Consider the following 22,276-nt stretch of genomic DNA (forward strand, 5'->3'; position numbering starts at 1 on the left):
AGAAGGAACCAACTCCAGATACAATTATTTAGTGAGTATGGAAGTGGAGAAAAGGGATTTAGATGTTTGAGGCCATGCAATGCAGGCTGTGGACAATCTCATTGACTAGTCCTCTGTAATGATGAGAAACTTCATTTCTAGTAGATACAGTAATCTAACCTCCTTTGTACACTGCTGGATAACATGGAACATGTTTTTTTCCTCTTTGGTTTATCTTTAAATGGGCTCCATAAAGACAAGTCCTTCCATTAACATTCTTTCTTCAGATAATTGGGTTACATGATGGGAAATTAGATCTTTTTTTTTTTTTTTTTTTTTTCTGTTTTGAGTCTATAGTTCCCCATCCCATCAGCTTGCATGCTTCTCTCATCTCTTCAGCACCACATTTACTAATTGTCTCTTAGGCTAGACACTTTGGAGATAGTTAGGTTCATTTGTGCTACATTTTTGCCCTTGGTCACCTCAATCTAATCTCCTGATATACTTGCTACCTCTCAAATCGACTTTTTGCTCAACTGAGAAACCATCTGTTAACCCTTCAACTGTATTACACAGTACCTCTTCAGTTCAGATGAGATGTGTAAAACCATGGGCTGTTGAGCTGGAAGAGACTTTATAGACCATCTTGTCTAAACTCAAAAAAGATAATTATAGGCAGTTAGTTGGGTACAGTTTTTTGTTAATGTGTTTTTGATGGGTACATCATGCTACACATATGCAATTCTTGCTTTGGGGTTTATAATCTGTTACTGCAAACCCTAGCTATGAAGAACGTCAGTAGGGTCAAGTCCATTCATGTGTAATGCTGATAGGCAGTGAATAACCACAGTCAAGCCAAATCTCTGTGAGACTTACCTTCCTCTTCCGTAAAATGAGGAGAATGAATATCTACTTTATAAACTGTAAGATGCTTTTTCTTTTGGTTTGGGAAGAACCTTGGACAGGAAGGAAAACAAAAATGTATCAGTCAATCTGAGAATCACTTAGTTATTACATGAGCCCTCAAGCCCAGAAGATACTAGCTTAACCTAAAAGGAACGATCTTGGAAATAAGAATTTCTAGTATATTAAATGTGCTATTCACTAGTCAAGCAATCACTGATTTCCTTAAAGTCCTAAGCAATACTATAAAACAGAAGATCGTATCTGCTTTCAAGAGATTACAGTGAAGTTAATAATTTAGTTGCACTTTAGGGCATTTGTGTTATTATTTATGGTAACTTAGAAAATGGGAGGTATTAAAGGACCTATGAAAATACTGTAAATCAATTTTAAAAGTGTATAAGCTGGCATATTTTTCAATTTGTCTGCAAGGCTGGCTTAACGATTGGCATGATAACAGTGGTTACTCTCATAAGGCATTAAATATATAGATTTAAATGACTTTTACAAGTAAAAATAAAATTTTATAGTCATTTAGTTTAGTTCAACAAACATTTATTGAAGATATGAGTAATCAAAGGTTGTCCCAGTACTCAAGGCGATGATTGTCAGGTAGCAGAAACAATTACAAGTTGATGGAAAATGCTGGGATTGAAGTACGCACAAAGAGCTACGGAAGCCCTGTAGGGACTGGGGAGTAAGAAGGGATGTCAAGAAGGCTGCTATGCAGAAGAAGCAATGGTTTGGCTGAGGCTTGAAAGTTTCAGTGTAATGTGGGAGGAAGAGCAAATGGAACAGTGTGTGAAAAGACATGGGGGCATGAGAGCACATGGTGTTTTGAGAGACCAAGGTGGACCTCAGGATGAGTGTAAGGCAGTCAGAAATGAGATGGAAAGGGGTCAAATCGTGACTGGCTTGCTTGTTTGATCATTTTCCTATGAGTGACAATGCTGACGGATTCAAATTTAAGGAGTACAAGATCTGTATTCTAAAAATTCTCTTATCAGTATTTCTAATTGAACAAGGATAGACAACAGCTGGGTAAGAAAGACTAGAGGTGGAACTCAGCCAGGGATCATGGAATGTGAATATCCTTTTACTAACACAAGGGACAACATGTTGGCTCCAAACATTACTGTTCATTCAGTTTTTTATACCACTATTAGCTGTTCATTCAGTTTTTTAACTTCTTTAGAGCAATTTTATTTCTAATCTATTTTTCCCAATTACCCATTACATTAGAAACATTATCATGCCTGTCACTGATGAAACATATTAAGAAAAGTGAAAAATACATATTCTTTAAAGTGCCTCCCTTTTAAGGATTTTGTATCAGTGAAGCACTGATTGTGGAATTCGTGTACAGTCTTCAGAAGTCAGTATATAAGCTCTGACTATCAATAGCAGCTTAACAGGCTCTATCAAACGAAGCATTACGAAGTATAGGTAAAATTACACATATGTGAAACTTACATCATTATTTTCCTACCAATGAATGATTCATCATAATTTTCATTATGCCTTCAAAAATCCCTGAGAGAGGCCAGAAACCCATTCTGCTGATGAAGAAACTAAGGTAAAGATTTCTCTTTGGTCTCAGTGTAAGAGCCTGGAATATGTCAGGGAGATTATTGCTTTTGACCTGATCAAGTTTCTTGATCCCACCTTGCACCCTTAAGTTTTAATGTTTCTCTTCTGTGTCCAAAAGTGAGGCGTATTTGAGATTTGTTCTGTGTATTGCAAGTACATTGCATGATACGCACAAAGTGCTCAAAGTGTGTGGTACCGCAAGAAGCTAAAGCCAGGAGCTGTCTCTCTGACTGTCCAGTTTAGGAGAAAAGATACATCAAATGGGTTCTCAGTGAAGCACTGATTGTGGAATTCATTTACAGTCTTCAGAAGTCACAGTATGTGATATGTGCATTCATAGATTCACAGTTATCTGTCTGAAGCATTCTTCACTGGATTCTTCTATTGAATTAACTGGATTGAATTAACTTCTATTGAATTAACTTCTATTGTCTTCACTGGATTCTTCCTGTATAAGAAGTTCATAGCTTCCCTCATTCCAGCTGATACACTTGACAGCACTATAAAACGAAACAAGACATTTTAGAGTTGAGATTAAGACGATACATAAATAAGTAATCTGTTTTCCAACATTTTTTCCCAGTTATATAGCTTTTAATAAATTATGCAGATTATTAGGAGGAGTATCCTGGCATTTTGAATCCAGCTGATTCATGCGTGGTATTCTTAAAATAATTTAAAAACTACATGATTTTTTAAAATCTTCTAGACCCCTAAGATACCCCATCTGTCCCATTGTTAACTCCGTGTAGTCCACATAAACTAGTTATAACTAAAGCTATTAAGGAAGTTCCTGTTCGATCGCTGTAGCTGAAGCCCAGAAACTTTGGAGGTAAGACAGCATGTAATTTTGATTTTTAAAATATTGAGCAGTGTAGGGTTAAAAAAAAATCTCAGAAGCCCATCTACATTTACCTTATTATTAAAAGGACAACTGCCTTTTATCTATTAGTTATAGCAGAATTTATAAATATATGAAGACTAAAATTAGAATTACCTATTATTCTACTCACCATGTATGCAATTCTCTTCTTTAATTTAAATTTTATTTTCCTACTTTTTAAAAAAATCTTTTTTTTTTTGGTAAAGATGGGAGTCTCACTATGTTGCCCAGATTGGTCTTGAACTCCTGGCCTCAAGCAGTCCTCCTGCCTCAACCTCCCAAAGTGCTGGGGTTACAGGCATGAGCCACGGTGCCTGCTACAATTCTTATTAGTTACTTTTCATGAAATGGCTGTACCATCATTTACTTAAACATTCTCCCACTGTTTGACAGTTTGGTCATTTAAAATTTTTTTGCTGTAATTAACATTTTTATATATCAATTTTTGACAACGTTACTGAAGATTTCTTTAGAGTATGTTTCTAAAAGGAATTGCTGGATCAATCACTATGAACTTTGAAAAAAGAGCTTTTGATACGTTCATGAATTGCTTTATGATACAGCTGAATAGCACTATTATCAACAGTGTGTAAGATCAGTTGTCTTATGTGCTCACCAGCGCAGTATGTACTGGTAATTTTGTTAATTCAATAGATGAATAGTCTCTTTTTAAAAAAGATAACTAGTATAAATAACTTTTCATCAAAATTAGAGGAACTGCAAATACTGTTGTTCTCTGTCTGACACAGATCTAGGTATCAGAATTCAGTAGAAACAGTAAGTACTGAGCTCCTACTATGAGTAAGACATGAGCCGGCCCGTTCCGGAGTCTACCAGCTTGGCAGGATGCTTAACACCTGTGCTTATAGGTACTTTCCTCCCTAACTCAGAGCCTTACCCCAAAGTGCTTAGGAGAAAGCAGAGAAGGCCTGGCTTCTTGTGTCTCCACTGCCTTGATTCCCATCACTGTGCTATGCTATCAGTCACATGAAATGCACAGAGCTCAGCAGAAACAGATTAATGAGCTCTTCATTAATGTGTCAAATAAATTTGCTTGGACATTTCAGCCATCATTCATCTTGCCAGCTCACATTTTTTGTTAAATAGAAAGCAAAAAGAAGGCATAAATATTGCTCTTATATTTATGCTTCTGATCTATCCATTATATGTACTATTCATAAATGGAATTTTGTGCTTCTTTAATTTGAATATTTAAATTTAAAAACATTTAAACAGAAGTTTAAACAAGTCATTAAAACCAGACAAAGTCATTAAACAAGCCAACTCTGGAAAGAGAACTCAATAGTCAGCACATCCTATCTGCTTTTGTCATTTATACAAGAATCCACGTGAAAGTCAATCTAATTACAGCAATATTTGACCATCAGGGGATACTGTACTCTGGGAAATCATAGTTTAAGGTATACATCTCTAATCTTAGATGCTAATTTAATCAATGGTTTAAAGGCGGGGAGTTATAACGAACACAGTCTTTCTTTGAGTTCTTTATGCATGTCACTCTCTTTTTCTTCCTAAGTCTCCCAAAATTGTTGACAGATGCTTTCACATATTTTTATTTATTTTAATGACATGGGGGTCTTGCTATGTTGTCCAGGCTGGTCTCAAACACCTGGGCTCAAAATGATCTTCCCGCCTCAGTCTCCTGAGTAGCTGGGACTTCAGGCATACACCACCATGACCGGCTCTCTTTTTTTTAATTAAAAAAATTTATTTTATTAAAATATGAAACACTTCATGAATTTTCATGTCATCCTTGCACGGGGAGCATGCTAATCTTCACTGTATCATTCCAATTTTGTATACATGCTGCTGAAGCGAGCACTTCATGTCTAAAAGTTCTTGAGAAAAGCACATTCTGAGGCAAAATTTCAACAGATCTATGTAATTTTACTGGTGAGGTTAGGGGATTCACTTAATCCATATACCCTTTGATAAAATGACTAAAAATAATGACATACCATAGACTGATGGCTGGAAGTAGTAACAGACCAGCAGACAGCAGGAAAGTGAAGCCAGGGTACCAAGCAACAGTGACTGAGTAAATTCCATTAAAAGTAGAAACTGCAGTGACTCCTCCAAGTGTTTCTAAGAAAGCAATACAAGCAAACAGGGTACCTGTTTGGGGTAGGGGTATAGAGGGAGAAAAAGAAAAGGCAGAATTACAGAACAACAAACACAAACTAACGAAGACAACTGTTATTCATTGAAAACAGTAAACATGAGGGCACTGCTTGGTGAACGAAATGCACGTTATTCCCTCAAAGTCCCTAGGAAGTCAGCAGCCCATTCTGCAGCTGAGCAAACTAAGGCAAAGGTTCTCCTTGGACCTGATGGGAGAGATGTTGAAAACACCAGATAGCTGAGTTCCAGTGTCCACAGGGCAAAGCTAAAAAGACAATGCAGCTGACTCTTTTGAAAACTGCAGGTCTCTGCCACTGCAGGTCTTTGCCTCTCTGCCACAGCCCCAGGCAAAGCCACACCTACCCCGGCTCTTCAGGATGCTGTCTCCCACCCTCCGTCCCCATGCTAATCTGTGATGCCTGAAAGCGCAGGATGGCTCCTAACAAGCAATGCTTCCTGCAAGAGCCTTTTGAAAGGTAAAGAAAACCTTATCTGCTCCTCAGTCTGGCAAAAGTGACAGCTGCAGGCAGAGAGGAGATTCTTATCATACATTCTGCAATTGGAATTTTATCCCTCTCTTCAATGTGACCAAAAAATTCCATCACCACTAGATTCTGCATGTTTGACTCATCAAATTAACCATCCTGTGCTCTAGTGAAGGTTTATGCCACAGTTTAATGTTAAGTGATTCTTGAAAACATATGTTTCCACCTTATTGCTTGCAACTGCCTCTGCCCTAAGGTGCCTTACAAGATGAAGAATGGGGATTCTGCCACGGTCATACTTGCTATACACCAAAGCTGGTCAAGGGTAGGCCACTCAGCATTGTTCATGAAGTCTGCATGGTCAGTACAAGCTCACAATCAGAAACAGACAGTATTCTACCTAGGTTTAGTTTCATCTGGAATCCAAGACCATGTCAACTGAAGAGTTAAACCTCCAAAGACAGCCTGACCATCTTCATGTGCTTTTCTTCCTCTTCGTCAAATTGCTCATCATCAGATATAAAATTTCATGACCACTTTCAGTCAGCTTGATCTGGCTTTCTTGGTCTCAGTTCCTATATATGTATCTTCTGCTTTCTGCAGATTTTGTCAACAAGCCACTATGCTTATTCCCCACTTTGCCAAGTTTACTTTTCCATGATAAACTGCAATGCATTTTTCTTATTGACAATACACATCATGTAAATAACTGTGTTTGCTTGGACTGATAGGAAGGAAAAGGCCAAGCTTGAGGGTTATCTTTCAAAATTAGATATGGTTTGTCTATATTCTAATTTTCCCCATGGTCTTGATCTTTTAGACCGTGTATTGATTTTTATCTATTTAAACTTTTTCATTTTATTGTACATATTCTCATATATTGCTTCAAATTATTCACTGAGTGATAGGACATACCTTCATAAAACATACATCTATCTCTGTGAAATATCATGTGATCACTTATGTGTCTTCTTTTAACTAAAATGAAAGCTTTGTCGATCGGCCTTGCTCACAGCTGTATCCCTAGGGCTCAGCTGTCCTGGTGCATGGCAGGCATTTAATAAATATTTGTCAAATGAATGAATAAAAGCTTAATTCAGGATCCCATTTACCAGTCATCAAGTAGCATGCAGACTTACTGCCTCCATGATTTATGATAATACATTAAGTCCGTTTAATTGGAAGGATGCTCTTCTACTTGTCTAACTACATTATTTTCTTTTATTTCTGATCTCCTGCTGCAGCCAGGAATAGTGCTATGGAAAACAGACTGCACAGCACTAGTTCTATTATATAAGGGTTTTAATCTATTCTTGATGGGAAATAGGTCAGACTCTGCACCATCTGTTCTGATGGAACCATACTATTATGAAGTAGCTTTAGCTTATTGCCCAACTTCTCTGAGCAGTTCAACTTGTTTAATAGTTGCCAGAGATAAAACAGGATTAAAGGATAAGTCCAACTGAGTTCATCTTCTAAATTGTTTGTTTCTTTTTTAATGGAATAGACTTCAAAAATCAAGTCTGTTTTACTGTATCCCAATTTATAATCACAAGGAGTATATGGGTGATGCCCAGGTAAAATAGTCCAAGGCAGCTTCAGCTATGAGTTCACAGTGGTGCAGAGCATAGAGATTTCAAAATAATTACTGGAATTCCATTTTCTTACCTTTCTTATTTAAGATTATAGAAATAACGAGAGGCTCCTGAAAACTTCGGCAGTATTTCCCCACTCCTCTCATTATTTAAAGTGCCTAATACTTTCACAAAAATGTCCACTTTAAATAATAATGAAGAATAATAATACATTTAGTTATAGAAATGTTGGCATCATCCAAAAGATTGCTTAGTTTGCAGTTAAGAACAAAATAAGTATCCCAGAATAATGAAGTCACAATTCACAGTTACCGGAATTCAGAATAAGAAACGCCAAAATGTAAACATTTTAAAATATTACTGTATTTAACAGTATGATATGACTTTTTTATTTTTATTTTTATTTTTCATAGAGATAGAGTCTCCCTCTGTTGCCCACGCTGCTCTTGAACTCCTGGCCTCAAGTGATCCTCCCACCTCGGCCTCCCAAAGTGCTGGGATTATAGGTGTGAGCCACTGCACCTGGCGGAGATGACTTTTTAAAAGCCTTCATAAACTAAACCAAATATAAACAAAAATAAATTATACATCTTGACAGCTCTATTTTAGCTCTAAATCAAAGCAGGTAAATTTTTTTCCCCAACAGCTTTATTGAGATATAATTAACATCCCACAAAACTCACCCTTTTAAAGTCTGCAATTCAGTGGTTCTTAGTATGTTACAGAGTTGTGCAACCATCACCACTATCTGTGGAACATTTTCATCAGCCCCAAAATAAACTGTGTACCCATAAGTAGTCATTCCCCTTCCCCAGCCCCAGTCAAGCCCTAATCGAATTTCTGTCTCTATGGATTTGCCTATTCTGCACATTTCACGTAAACAGAATCATATTTAAATGACAATATGTGGCCCTTTGTGACTGGCTTCTTAAATTTTGCATAATCATTTCATAGTTCATCCACGTTACGGCATGTAACAGAATAATATTTCTTTTTATTGCAGAAGAGCAGTTTGCTGGATGGATAAACCACATTTTGTTTATCCATTTGTCAGTTCATGAACATTTGCATAGGTTTCACTTTTTGGCTATTATGAATAATGCTGCCATGAACAAGATTTTGTGTGGACATATGCTTTCACTTCTCATGGTATGTAAGTAGGGGAGGGATTGCTGAATCATAAGGCAACTAACTTTCTGAGGAACTGCCAAACTGCTTTGCACAGCTGCTGCACCATTTTATGTTCCCACTCGCCGTGTATGAGGGCTCCAATTTCTCCACATCCTCATCAACACTTGCTATGGCCTATTTTATTTTGGCCACCCCAGTGGGTCTCACTCTGTGGTTTTGCTTTGCATTTCCCTGATGGCTAAAGATATCCAGCATTTTCATGTGCTTATCGGTCATTTGTATATCTTCTGTTCAAATCCTTCGCCCATTTTTAAACTGAGCTGTCTTTTTGTTGTTGAATTTTAAGGGTTCTTAAATATGCTGCATACAAGTTCCTGATCAGACAAATACAATTTGCAAATATCTTCTCCTATTCTGTGGGTTGTCGGTTGCCCTTTCTCTCCTTCCTCCCCTCCCCTCCCCTCTCCTTTCCTTTCCTTTCCTTTCCTTTCTGTATTTTTAGTAGAGAAGGGGTTTCACCATGTTGGTAAGACTGGTCTCGAACTCCTGACCTCAGGTGATGCGCCCACCTTGCCCTTCCAAACTGCTGGGATTACAGGTGTGAGCCACTGCTCCTGGCCTCACTTTCTTGATGTTGTCCTTTGAAACATAAAAACTTTTCAAAGGACAAACTTTGAGTGAAATTTTTGGATGAAGTCTAATCTATCAATGTTTTCCTTTGTTGTTGTGCTTTTGGTGTCATATCTAAGAAACTATTGCATAATCCAAAGAAGCAGATAGATTTTTACATAGTTTATATAAATTTTTCCATTCTTTAGTGGTTTTCAAAGTAATCATCATCACATCATCTATAAACAAATGCGTGAATATAAAGCTTCATCTTATGAGTGTAAAATAAGAGGCCGGGCACGGTGGCTCATGCCTGTAATCCCAGCACTTTGGGAGGCTAAGGCGGGACGATAACCTGAGGTCAGGAGTTCAAGACCAGCCTGGCCAACATGGTGAAACGCCGTCTCTACTAAAAACACAAAAATTAGCCAAGCCTGGTGGCAGGAACCTGTAATCCCAGCTACTCAGGAGGCTGAGGCAGGAGAATTGCTTGAACCCAGGAGGTGGAGGTTGCAGTGAGCTGAGATCGCACCATTGCACCTCAGCCTGGACAACAAGAGCAAAACTGTCTCAAAAAAAAAAAAAAAAAAAGAAAGAAAGAAAGCATATTTTTAATTTATTGAATTATGTAGTCTTCTCCAGTGTTGACTAAACGGGTAAAAATACAGTAGCATAATTATGAATTATTCATAAATCAAATAAGTACATTCATAGCACTGGGCTAAGATATGACATTAAAGAAAGTGCCAATGTCTAATAAGATTCATATGATACAAAAGGGAAGGAGGACAACCCCATATGCCTGATATCTAACTAGTAACTAGTTCTCACTGAACATTTAATTTTTGTCTTTGCTGCATCCTGGTTATTCTCTGCCCGCCCCTTCAACTGTCTGACTTTGTGTGCCCTGCTCTGTGCTTGGGAGGCTGACCCCACAGACTGTATGGCTTGGACTTTCGTGCTGGCCTGAGTTCCTGCTGCACTTGGTTAAAAGGGTGAAACAGGGGAAGGGGTACGGTGTTTCTTATCTGCTTCCTATCTGGGGCATCTCTCTGGCTGCCCTGACATTGCCCACTCTCTATAATGGCCTTCATGAAAGTCGCTCGATTGAACCAGCTGAGTGGGACCACGTTTTCTGCCAGGATTCTGAGTCAGGCCCAGCTGTGACATTTGTAGGGGCCAGTGTAAGAACATGATTAGAGGCCTCTATATTATATTCTAAGGATTTTAAAGTTATTTGAAATCTGGCTAACAAACTGTTAACTAAAATATATTATGCCTTCGTACTGTGAAAAATATCCCTTTGTAATGAATGATCTAGAAGACCAGCACACACGGAGGCTTCTCAGACGTTTTCAGAGTTCCATGTAGGAACAGGGTGGCCCAGGGTGAACTGGCCCTCAGCCTTTGGTGCCCAGCTGGAGCCCACCCCCATTCTGCTCTACCCTTTGCACCACCCTACTCAGAAAGGGTCATTTACATGTGGGTGTAGAGCACCCCCATCCTGCGATTCCAAGGTCCAGCCAGACCCTCTATAAGGAGTCGCCCCTTGGCTCCTTCCTTGGTCTACAGGTGAGCACACTGGGCACCGTCCACCCTCAGGAGAAGGTGGCTGAGGAAGAGGATCATCTAGGCCCTTACTGGACATGTTCTGGGCTGGGAATTGCAGGAATCCAGGTGGGCAGAGTTCAGTCCAGAAGGAAGGAGATATGGTGAGCTCCCAGAGGGCATCTCCCACCTGGCGCTGAGGTCTCCTTTCTTCTTAGAGTGGGGCATGGCCCAGAGCCCGGTGAGCTCTCTGAAGTACAAGGCCCTAGGTAGGGGCTCCCTTACAAGAATGTAAGCCTTTTCCTCACAGAGCTTACCACTTTATTCAAAAGGAGATCTGTGCATAAAAAGGGCTGTAGAATATTCTGAAGCATTAAACATTGTTGTACACAGATTTGAGTTTGTAAAGATGGTAGATTCATATTTCTTAAGCAAATTAAACTCACCTTGTTCAGTCGAATGAACCACTTTTGACAACATGGACCGGAGAACAGAGAATGGCACAACAGTGAAAAGGAACGGCACCCTGGCTGTGAGAGAAAGGGTTCAACATCACTGGCGTATTCTGAAAGCTAACGGTCAATTTAAAACAGGAAACACTTTCACACTGCCTAAATATTTCCTTTTCTACAAGCATCCTAACTCATTGTATCTAAAAATGGAATGAATTAATTGTAGAACTCTGTTTGATGAACTAAAGTAGACTATGGACAGGTCAGTTTAAGGTTAATTTACTCGAGAATTCCTATTCCAGTACAAAGAACAAGAGATCATGTAGTTTTTAGGTCTAGATCTATTTATATAATCTGCCGATTAAGACTGATCTGCTGGCCGGGCTCAGTGGCTCATGCCTGTAATCCCAGCACTTTGGGAGGCCACAGCAGTTGGATCACCTGAGTTCAGGAATTCGAGACCAGCCTCACTAACATGGAGAAACCCTGTCTCTACTAAAAATACCAAATTAGCCAGGCCTGGTGGCACATGTCTGTAATCCCAGCTACTTGGGAGGCTGAGGCAGGAGGATCGCTTGAACCTGGGAGGCAGAGGTTGCAGTGAGCCCAGATCACACCACTGCACTCTAGCCTAGCGACAGAGTGAGACTCCGTCTCAAAAAAAAAAAAGACTGGTCTGCTTATTTTCCTAATTATGTATTAACCTCTTATTTAGCAAATTGTGACTGTGAATTCGTTTTTGTTTGTGCTTTTTTCAGACTTGGCACTCTTAGTGTTAGCATGCCTTTATTATATTGATTCATTTATTGGTAAACTGGTTCTTTATCATCTTGCCTGTTCATCTTTGTGGCAGAATAACTTCATAAACACAAATTACCTCTGGTCTTCAGTTATGACCCTTAATAGTCAGTAGTTTTAATTACATCATAAAATAGTAAAATATGACATTAGCAGATCACTTTACCGTTCTCAAAGCGTTTTCACATAGGTTAACTTACTTGGCCTTGGCAGCTCTTAGGGAGACAGGGAGAAAAACTGGCCATTATTGAATGGTAGGGATTGTGCTAAGCGAGTGCTTGACAACTACCTAATATTCACTGTAATCCTCTAAATTAGGTAGTACCATGCCCATTTTACAGATGAGAAAATTAGGGCTGAGAGTAGTTCAGTAACTTGTCCAAGACCATCTAGGACTATAGATGGAAGTTGGGCCCAATTCTGTTTGGTCACACTGCTTCCCTGCAAGATAATAAGGGGTTAACACCTTTATTAGAGAAAAGAGTAAACTGGACCTTTCCCAGAGTCTCATTTGATAGTTCCATAGCCTTTTCCAATGCAGTATCTCATTCGAATCCTGCAAAAACCGTTATGAGGTAGGTAGTTAAGGAAGCAGGCTAATTTGCCAACCAGCAATTCATCAAAAATCAATTTATGAAATGGCCAATTTGCTGAAAGGTCAATTTGCAAAACCTGCCTTTAAAAAATTTCTTCTTGAATATATTAAATTGACATAGTTTTTTGTCTTGTAAGTATTTTTAGTATACCTTATATCATTGTCCTCAATATTTTTATGGAAAGTAGTCTTCTTAGTAGCATTTTAAGAAATGTTCACTTTAATGAAAGCTATGTGGAAGAACTGACTCATAACAAGAACGTTCCTGAAAACAATTTCGTGGCAAATATACAAATTTGGGAAATGCGGTTATTCCGTGAATTAAATTTTTAAAAGCAAATTTGGCTTTCAGCTTATTGACTCCTGGCAAACTAGCTATTGCCCTTTAATTGAACTAGAATGGCTTAAATAGAGGGCTTTATATTAAAGTTTTTCCCCCAGTAGACAATATTCATTTTATATGAATATCAAATACATAGTTCTAAAGCTACACTTGGAACTCACCTAAAAACATCATCAGTGTTGTCTTGGCGAACGCGGTCATAGCCATTCCTGTCATCGTGGTAAAAATCCCAATGAAGGCCATATGAATATCTTCCATACAATAAGAAAAAAGCCATATTCCTAGGAAACTAGTCAAAAAAGAAGCACTGTTCAAAGCTGATCCATAACCTATGAAAACTTCATTCCAGCAGAGTGGTGAATCCAATTCATAAAGGATAAAAATTGGGCCAATGCCAATTACCACAAAAAAATAAGTGATCATTGTAAAAAGTAACAAACAGAGTAAAAATCGTCTCTTACTGGAAGCATTTTTAAAAAGCATGTAAGTTCGGTAAAATAGGTTTCTGAAGCCTTCACTACATGACATAGTAACAGTCTGAGATGAACACTCTTTCACTGGATCACCAAGAAAAAATAAAATATAGATCAAATTAACAGCAAGAGAAACAGCAATAATTAGAAACGACCACCCAAAACCTAGCCCTCTAATAAAATAGCCAGATAACAGTCCTGTCAGTCCAGTAACAAGTCCAACTAGAAAGTCAATGATAGCTATTCGAATTGTTTTTTGTTTGTGTTCTTTACACTGATCAACTATATAAGCAAAGCAGGCTCCCCAAAATGTGGTATAATTGCCACAAAATGCACCAACGAAGGTAGATGCAATCAAAAGCTGGAATGGAAAGGCGAAATAGCAAAGCAAACAGAGCCAAACGCTGGTTGCAAGAGCACCAACGGAAGACAAAATCATAGGGAATTTTCGCCCGTAGTGATCACTAATAGACAGAAGTATGAATGTAGACAGCAGACCAGGAATTAATCCACTTATGTCCATCTGCAGATTAAAACGTGACACTTTTTTCTGAACTTCCTGCAAAGAAATAAAAAGAAATGTGTTTACAGTAGTTTACACAATGTGCATACAAGTATCATGGTGCATGCTTTTTGCCCTGTGGCCAATAGGTTATGGATGAGGAATCTCTAGTGCATGGGCAGGACTAATACAGCTTACATTTTCATCCAGTTTACAAAGCAATACAGACTGAGCATCCCTTATCTGAAATGCTTGACACCAGAAGTGTTTTGGATTTTGGATTTTTTCAGACTTTGGGATATAATGAGATACCTTGTGGATGGGACTCACATTTAAACACAAAATTCATTTATGTTTCATATGTACCTCATACATATAGCCTGAAGGTAATTTTATACAATACTTTAAACAATTTGTGCATAAAACAGTTGCCATTGAGTACTTGTGTGTGGAATTTTACACTTCTGGTAAAATGTGGTGATCAAAAAGCTTCAGATTTTGACCGGGCGTGGTGGCTCATGCCTGTAATCCTCATATTTTGGGAGGCCGAGGCAGGAGGATCACTTGAGGTCAGGAGTTTGAGACCAGCTTGGCCAACATGGTAAAACTCTTATCTCTACCAAAAAATAAAATAAAATAAAATAATTAGCCTTTATTTAGGGAGAGCTTGGCTGTTCCTCTTTTTTTTTAAACCTATGTCTTCACAGATAGATTAATGAGAAACATATTCCTTTATTTACTAAATAAAAGAACATTTAGAATAAGATAAAATTGAAAGAGGAGCCTTACATTGTCTACAGATGGTAGCATGCCATGGCTGAGTGTGGCGGCTTACGCTTATAATCCCAGCACTGTGGGAGGCCGAGGTGGGAGCTTCGCTTGTGCCCAGGAATTTGAGACCAGCCTGGGCAACATAGTGAGACCCTGTCTCTAAAAATAAACTTAAAAAAAAAAAAAAAAGGCCAGGCACGGTGGTTCACGCCTGTAATCCCAGCACTTTGGGAGGCTGAGGTGGGCGGATCATTTGAGGTCAGGAGTTTGAGACCAGCCTGGCCAACATGGCAAAACCCTGTTTCTATTGAAAATACAAAAATTAGCCAGGCGTGGTGGCTTGTGCCTGTAGTCTCAGCTATTCGGGAGGCTGAGGCAGAAGAATTGCTTGAACCCGGGAGGCAGAGGTTGCAGTGAGCTGAGATTGTGCCATTGCACTGCAGCCTGGGTGACAGAGTGAGACTCCATCTCAAATAAAAAAAAATAAAAAGTAAATAAAGGTGGTAGTATGTCATGACCTGAGGAGTAAGATAAACTCAACTTCCAAGGACCAAAATGACAATGACAGATGACATACACACACAGATTGGAAGATGTGTCAATCATTACACTAGTTATTTGATGGAAGGAATTTTGCATGATCTTAAAACATTTTTTGCTTGCCATTTCTCTGTATTTTCCAAAGTCAATATAAAAAGTGTGTGCCATTTGTATACTGGGAAATGCTAAGCTGATTTAAAAAACAGATTTAAACCTTTTTTAGTCATTGAATGAATCACTGAAGGCAATGGTGGTGCCTCCTGGGAAACAAACATGTTCCTTTGTCCTAAGGAGCAAACGGAGCGTAGGCGTGGGTGGCACTCCAGCGTGGGTGGCACTCCAGCGTGGGTGGCACTCCAGCGTGGGTGGCACTCCAGCGTGGGTGGCACTCCAGCGTGAGTGGCAGGGTGAGGCTAGGGGTGGTTTCTGGTTCCCGGAGGTCTAAGAGCACCAACTTTAAGGGAAGGGATCCAGAGTAGTAGTTTCTCTTGAATATTAATCCAATCAAGAAACAATAAATGAAAAAGTCAATTTGAAAATTTGGCAAAAATCGTTGACATGAGACCACTGCTCTGGGCAATAGAGGGCGCTCGGCAGCTGGGCCAGGCTGGAGGTGGGCCAACACTTGCCACCTGTACGGTTGCAGAAGCCACCAAGCTGGCTGGACCAAGGCCTGTCTTCCCTCATTCCAAGACGGCAAGAGCCGCGGACTTCCCCAGACATTCTAGTCCTCTCCTCCCTGGTCCCTCCCACTGCAACCAGGGGGCCTGCTCCTAGCGGTCAGCTGAAAGAAAGGATAGAATCAAATACAGAAGTTGAAGAGCCTATAAGGAGAGATTTGTTAAAGGATACAAAATTAAGCTAGATAGGAGGAGTAAGTTTCAGTGTTCTGTAGCACCACAGGGTGACTGCAGTTAACAGTAATACATTATATAGTTTCAAAGAGCAAGACGGAGGATACTGAATGTTCCCAACACAAAGAAATGAGAGATGTTTGAGCTGATGGATATGCTAATTAGCCTGATCTGATCACTATACATTGTATGTATCAAAACACCACTGTATGCGCCATGAATATGTACAATGATTATTTGTCAGTTAAAAAAATAAAATAATGCCGGGCACGGTGGCTCACGCCTGTAATCCCAACACTTTGAGAGGCCCAGGCAGGAGGCTCACTTGAGGCCAGGAGTTTAAAGCCAGCCTGGGAAACAGAGCAAGACCCTGTCTCTACAAAAAAAAAAAAAAAAAAAAAAAAAAAAAATTAAAAATTAGCTGAGTATAGTGGCAAGGGCCTGTAGTCCCAGCTACTCAGGAGGCTGAGGTGAGAGGATCACTTGAGCCTAGAGTTCAAAGTTGCAGAGAGCTATCACCACACCACTCCACTCCAGCGTGGGCAGCAGAATGAGACCCTGTCTCAAAAAGTACCATACATGCATAAATACATAATAAACAAAAAACACTTCAGGTGATTCCAACGTCCAGTCAAGGTTAAAAAACACTGTGTGACAGGTTCCAGGATGGGATTCAAGTACGTATCTAACAAACGTCTCCAAAGCCGAAATCTGAAGAGCATCCCTACGTAGGACCCCAATTTTGAAACTAAGAGGATTTGTTAAACTCTATTCTGTTTATGTGTGTTTTTCTCAACCTAGAGAGACTCTGGGCTTCTCAGGTGCAGAGCCATTTTGCCTATCCTTGTCACCACAGGATAATGCGTTCTATGCCAGAACCTTGATGTCTTCCAGGCTGTTCAGAAACAATCACTTCCAAGAAAACATTTCCCATGGGAATGCGGAAATGAGTAAGATTAGGGGTTGTGCCAAACTGCCTAGCCTCACCCCAGCAAGGTTCCACCTGACACCTCGGGAAGTGCTAGAACCTTGCCTCTTGGGCGATTTGCCATTTCCTCCTTCTCAGGCTCTTCTCCCGGTCACAGGGACTCTCAGAGCCAGCAGGAGGTGACTCAATTCCTTTTAACTCATTATCTTTCACTGGGAAGGCAGCACCACTCCTTTACAATCACAAAATAGCCCCAAGAAGAAGAGTTTAGAGTTTACAGCTGTGATTTGTTTTTGAGGCATTGTAGAAAAAAAAAAAAAAAATTCCAAACCTGGATACTATCTCTTTGCATTTTGAAATGATAGACTTTTGTCAAAAACTGCCCGAGGGACCAGGAGAATGGTGAAGTGCATCCTGTTTTACACACAAAAAATTGGGGAGGTGGCTGGAGAGGGAAGAAGAAAGCCTCCTTAATATCTGGCTAAACGGGGGGTGGGGGGGGTACTCTGCAATCCAGATGTCCTCACACAGCTGCTCCTTAACACGTGACAGCCAAGGCTGATTTGACAGGACACCACCACCAAACAATAAACGCTCCTTCACCCCACCCTATGACAGACACTGGCCCACAATCTTCAGTGATGCGCCACTTTCTCGAGTCCCTGAAAACTGGGACATGCAGAAACAGTAAAAGGATTGGGGAAGAAGAGAGCAAGGGAGAGAGAGAAACATCAGCCACCCCGTCCACCAAGTAGCCCATTCCAACCTGCCCTGCCCCAATTTTCAGACTTTTTTTTTTTTTTTTTTTTGGACAAAGGAAGGAGACAGCCACAGAGGAGATGACACTGTGGTGACATTTTCCGAGAGAAAGAAGGGCTAGTGTCGCAGAGGAGGAGGGTGTTTTAAGAAGAGGCAGATTTGAAAGGTGTCAGGAAACTTCAAATGGGGTGAGGTCCCAGTAAAGGCCATTAGGTTTGGGAATTAGGACTTTGATGGCTGCCCTAGAGAGAGCAATGGATGATGAGTTCAGGGTCCTCTGACTCAAAAGCCCCGTACACATTCCCTTTTTTAAAAATACTATGGATATTGTAATTTCTTACCTCCTGGAATGCAAAAATTGGACTGCTTTTGTTTTTTTCACACTCAGAAATATTGCTATCAGATGAAAACGTGTAGTTGCCAGTTTCTTCCCATATTCTCCGATAAACATATTGCGTTGTCAGCGGACTGGTCAAAGTCATAGCAAATGCACTAAGGAAAATGGCAGGTTCTACAAATAAAATCTTCATATTGCCTGGGTAGGTAGCTGTATTCTATAAAAAGTGAAAACGGAGAAAGATCATCTGTCTCATCCCAGAGGCTAGATATTCAAAGATGGGGAAGTTTGAGCAATTTCGTGGAGTAAATGTTTAAACAAGCAAACTAGAGAACAGAAAAGGCAGTAAGCACTTTCTCAGAGAATAACTTTTACTTTGGAGTAGAGTACTCTGTAGCAACCTGAGGTTGCCGTGCTTTCCATTTTTATGATTACGACATTGTAGGACTCCAGCCGCCTTTGAGTCTTTGAAATAATAAATTGTCACCATCTTGGTTAGCCAATGATCACAGTACAGTTCCCACACTGTATACTGCCAACCGATTTTTCATAAGTTCAACAATGAGGTTCCTTTTGGGAAGACACAGTTGCACAACTGTTATTGTTATTTTGCTGCGTGTTAACAACGGACAGGGAGGGGGCGTTTTAAAAAGCAGCTCCCAATCAGAAGGGCCTTATTTTTAACTCACCCCACGATTACAGTCTTCCTGCCAGGCTGGGCTCAGGTCGGGCCGTGCCCGGGACTGTCGCCTCGGATGCCCTGCGCTCGCGCGCGCCCGGGTTCAAGGGCAGCCTCTGGACTGGGGCAACAGAGGACGCGCCGGGGACAGTAACCTCGGGCTGCGCGGCCGGCGCTGGGGTGGGGAGGGGACTTTCCCGTCGAACTCGACCAAATTACCCTTGTCGGGGAGTCTCAAGCGTATTGTAAAGCAAACCACGGCAAGCGCACTTCCGCGTCCCAAGTGACACCTGCACGGTTCCCCGCGCAGCCCTCGGTTTCCTCGCGGCTCTGCGGACTTGGCCTCAGCGCGGCGCGGCGGGGCACTGGGCGGCCGCTCCTTCTGCGCAGTGGACAGTTGGCCGATCGGTGCCTCTGTCGGTCGGTCCGCGGCCCGGCCAGCGCTCGGCGGTGACTCGGCCGCAGCCCGCTGAGCGTCGCTGTCAGCCCAGGAGGCGGGGTCGGCTGCCGCGGCGCTGTCACTGTTCTACCCGGGTCTCCTGCGATTGGGCCCAGCAGCCGGTGCCCCAGCGGCGATTGGTCCACCCAGACGTCACTCTCCCCCGGAGAGTGGCTAGTGGATCGTGCACCCACCCTCGGAGGTCCGGAGTGGATCCCGCGCGGCGGAGCAGCCACTCAGCACCGCTGTTGGGTGCTGGGCCGCGCCGCAGGCTCAGCGGCTCTGGAGTTGCAAAGCGTTTCTGAATCCGAATAGCGTTTCTCATATAAACACATAAAATAACTGTTGCAAAAGTAACATGTTTGGGCTGTAGCCCCCAGCAGGATCCCGGTCGGGCGGGCAGGTGCCAGCAGAAGAGGGGAAGGGGCGCCGGTGGAGGGCATAGGAAAGAGAGTGTTCAATGCAGAGTTAGTGGAGGGTTGGAATGTGGTCGCTGGCTCTTCCTGGGGAGGGGGACTTGGGCAAATCGTTAAATTTTCATGAACCTCCATGTCTTTATCTGCCACGTGAGGATAATAACAGTCTTACAGGGTTGTCTAATTAAACACTCAGCATGTATACACAACATAACCCCTGGACATAGGAGGAGCTGTCAGTGCTCTCCAATACACCCACCAAGAACACGCTTGTAGTGAAAGAATTGAGCTATTACTTCTTGAAGCCAGGAGGAATGCATGCGTGAGGAACCGTGGGGGCATCTCAGTAAGAAAGCGTTAGATTTTACTATGGGCTTGTGTTCTGTGATTTTGGAAAGAGTTCAAGAAAGCAAGGCCTTACTCTGGATTGGTTGCTGTCAGGAAGTGGCAGTAATTCTATGATTGGGTATCTTAATAAGTCTTATTTAGAAGGAGTCAAGACTAGACAGAGGCTAAAGCCATGAATGATAAAGAAGCAGCAGTCACACATATTTGTCATTTTTGTGGTTTAGACAATTCCTAAATTTTGTCCGTGTTCAGACAAAATTACGACGTGGTCTTGTTTTTGTTTTGATCATGGTTACAGAATGCTCTTGTCTGACTTTGGTGTTCTGTGAAATTGTTTTCATTCGACAGAACACCATGGTCCAGAAAAGTTCTTAGCAACACCAAGGCCCAGCTGATAGTCCCAGCACCTGGATGTCAGAGCTGCTTTCTCTTCCTCAGCACTCCTTAAATGACAGTTATGTCACTGAATGTAGAGTTAAACGTCTTTGGTTTGAGTCCTAATTGCTACTTAGTAGCTGGTAGCCTTGGACCTGCCACTTAATCTTACTTCTCAGCTTCTTCAAATCAGCATTTATGAAGCACTTGTTATGAGTTTCAAACAATGGAGCATGAATATTGGAAAGAAGATATACAAACACAAGTAAGATATAGTTTGCAAGGACGACATAATATTTTAAATTGCAGTACTTTGTGCTAAGAACTAGATTATTTTAAATGGCACTTAGAAGATGTCCTTTTTTTTTTTTTTTTGAGGTGGAGTCTCGCTCTGTCTCCCAGGCCGGAGTGCAGTGACAGGATCTTGGCTCACTGCAACCTCCGCCTTCCGGGTTCAAGCAATTATCCTGCCTCGGCCTCCTGAGTAGCTGGGGTTACAGGTGTGCGCCACCATGCCTGGCTAATTTTTGTATTTTTAGTAGAGGCAGGGTTTCACCATGTTGACCAGGATGATCTTGAACTCCTGACCACAGGTGACCTGCCCGCCTCAGCCTCCCAAAGTGCTGGGATTACAGGCATGTGCCACTGCGCCTGGCTGAAGATGTCCTTTCTTATGGGGCAAAAATAATTAGTGTCCAATATACTTCCACGCTTTGCATTCCTACTCTTCCACATGAAGAAGAAAGCCAGGTCTTCTTAATGAGTTCTGCTGCTGATCTCCATGGTGACAACAGTCATTATGGGAGCCTTTTTTTCCCCCAAGTAATACTAAGTGCTTCAGTATGTATTAAAGAAGCTTGACTCTTAATTGTCACTCTATTGGGCACAGTGGAGTAAAAACAATTCTAAAACCAAGTATATGGAAACCATCAAGACCTGTCACTCCCGTTTCTCCACAGCTATTGCTGCTCCTCACAGACTCCCACTCCAGCCTTCTTCCTTCAAAGACTCTGAGAGAAGAAATAAAACATAAAAGCAAGTGTGCAAGGGGCAGTGGCCATTCACCAGACATAATCTCCCTGGCCGTGTTTCTGAAATGTAGATCAAGAGGAGTATTCTTCGGGAAAGGGGTCTCCAGGATTTTGAAATCTTATGTTTTCATTTAAATAACCTAGAAATTTTAATGTTAGCATGTTATGAATTGTCTTGTAATCAAGTACTGACATTTTATTTCAGTGTCTATATTTGTGTTTCTGCTTATGGTCACATTGGCTCCAAGCAGCCATACTTAATGATGTCCGACTAATGAGAAAATAAGTGGACTAAATATGTAAATGATATGCCCAAACTAAGTGAAGTCCAAACAATGTCATATCATGCTGTTCAAGAGAAGTTTCCATAGTATTCCAATAAGAGGTATGGATGGGAGACTTAAGTCATTGCCTTACACACAAATAGACATTCTGAACTCAGAAGAACACATACTGTGCTGGGCAGTGCCATGGTCAAGTGGCAAAAGCCAAAATGGAATAGAGTAGCTATGAGATTTTGTTGGTCTCAAGAAGAAAGTGACTTGTTTACTTCTGATCAAATCAGCAAAGTAAGATGTGATGAAAAGACTTCAGTTATACCAATTACTGCTTAGTAGATGATTGTCAAAATGGCTCTGATAAGAGTAATGTGATACAACTCCAAGCACAAATTGTTGAAGGGAAATGTGATCTAATCATATGACCTTAGTCAATAAGTTTCCAAAATAGGCCTCAGTAGGTCTTATCTACTTGAGAATTTCATAACCTGAT

General features: G+C 41.0%; 1 protein-coding gene and 1 non-coding gene across 3 annotated transcripts; both read right to left on the bottom strand.

The window, feature by feature from the left end:
* Positions 1 to 1,420: 1,420 nt before the first annotated feature.
* SLC46A3 (solute carrier family 46 member 3) lies at positions 1,421 to 19,424 on the bottom strand. 2 transcript variants are annotated; one of them, XM_050766895.1, is made up of 6 exons: positions 18,907 to 19,424; positions 18,222 to 18,434; positions 13,215 to 14,085; positions 11,312 to 11,395; positions 5,335 to 5,491; positions 1,421 to 2,972 (listed from the first exon to the last, which is right to left on the bottom strand). In XM_050766895.1, exons 2-6 carry the CDS (start codon positions 18,408 to 18,410, stop codon positions 2,891 to 2,893), a joined length of 1,383 nt encoding a protein of 460 aa, XP_050622852.1. In that variant the 5' UTR covers positions 18,411 to 18,434; positions 18,907 to 19,424; the 3' UTR covers positions 1,421 to 2,890. The 2 variants fall into 2 exon arrangements, with proteins under 2 accessions (XP_050622852.1, XP_050622853.1); XM_050766896.1 differs by having other exon boundaries at positions 19,116 to 19,358.
* Positions 5,093 to 5,198, bottom strand: LOC126940943 (U6 spliceosomal RNA). Its single transcript, XR_007721001.1, has one exon. It is a non-coding gene; the product is annotated as a U6 spliceosomal RNA (small nuclear RNA).
* Positions 19,425 to 22,276: the final 2,852 nt, after the last annotated feature.

This window comes from Macaca thibetana, chromosome 17, assembly GCF_024542745.1.
Source record: "Macaca thibetana thibetana isolate TM-01 chromosome 17, ASM2454274v1, whole genome shotgun sequence".
Lineage (NCBI taxonomy): Eukaryota > Metazoa > Chordata > Mammalia > Primates > Cercopithecidae > Macaca > Macaca thibetana.

Bases quoted from the DNA above. Each gene is read 5' to 3' on its own strand.
- SLC46A3 (XM_050766895.1), bottom strand. From the start codon at position 18,410: ATGAAGATTTTATTTGTAGAACCTGCCATTTTCCTTAGTGCATTTGCT. The intron at 14,086-18,221 runs GTAAGAAATTAC...ATTTCTTTGCAG, and splicing joins CAATTTTTGCATTCCAGGAG to GAAGTTCAGAAAAAAGTGTC. The intron at 5,492-11,311 runs GTGAGTTTAATT...TACCCCAAACAG, and splicing joins GGTTCATTCGACTGAACAAG to GTACCCTGTTTGCTTGTATT.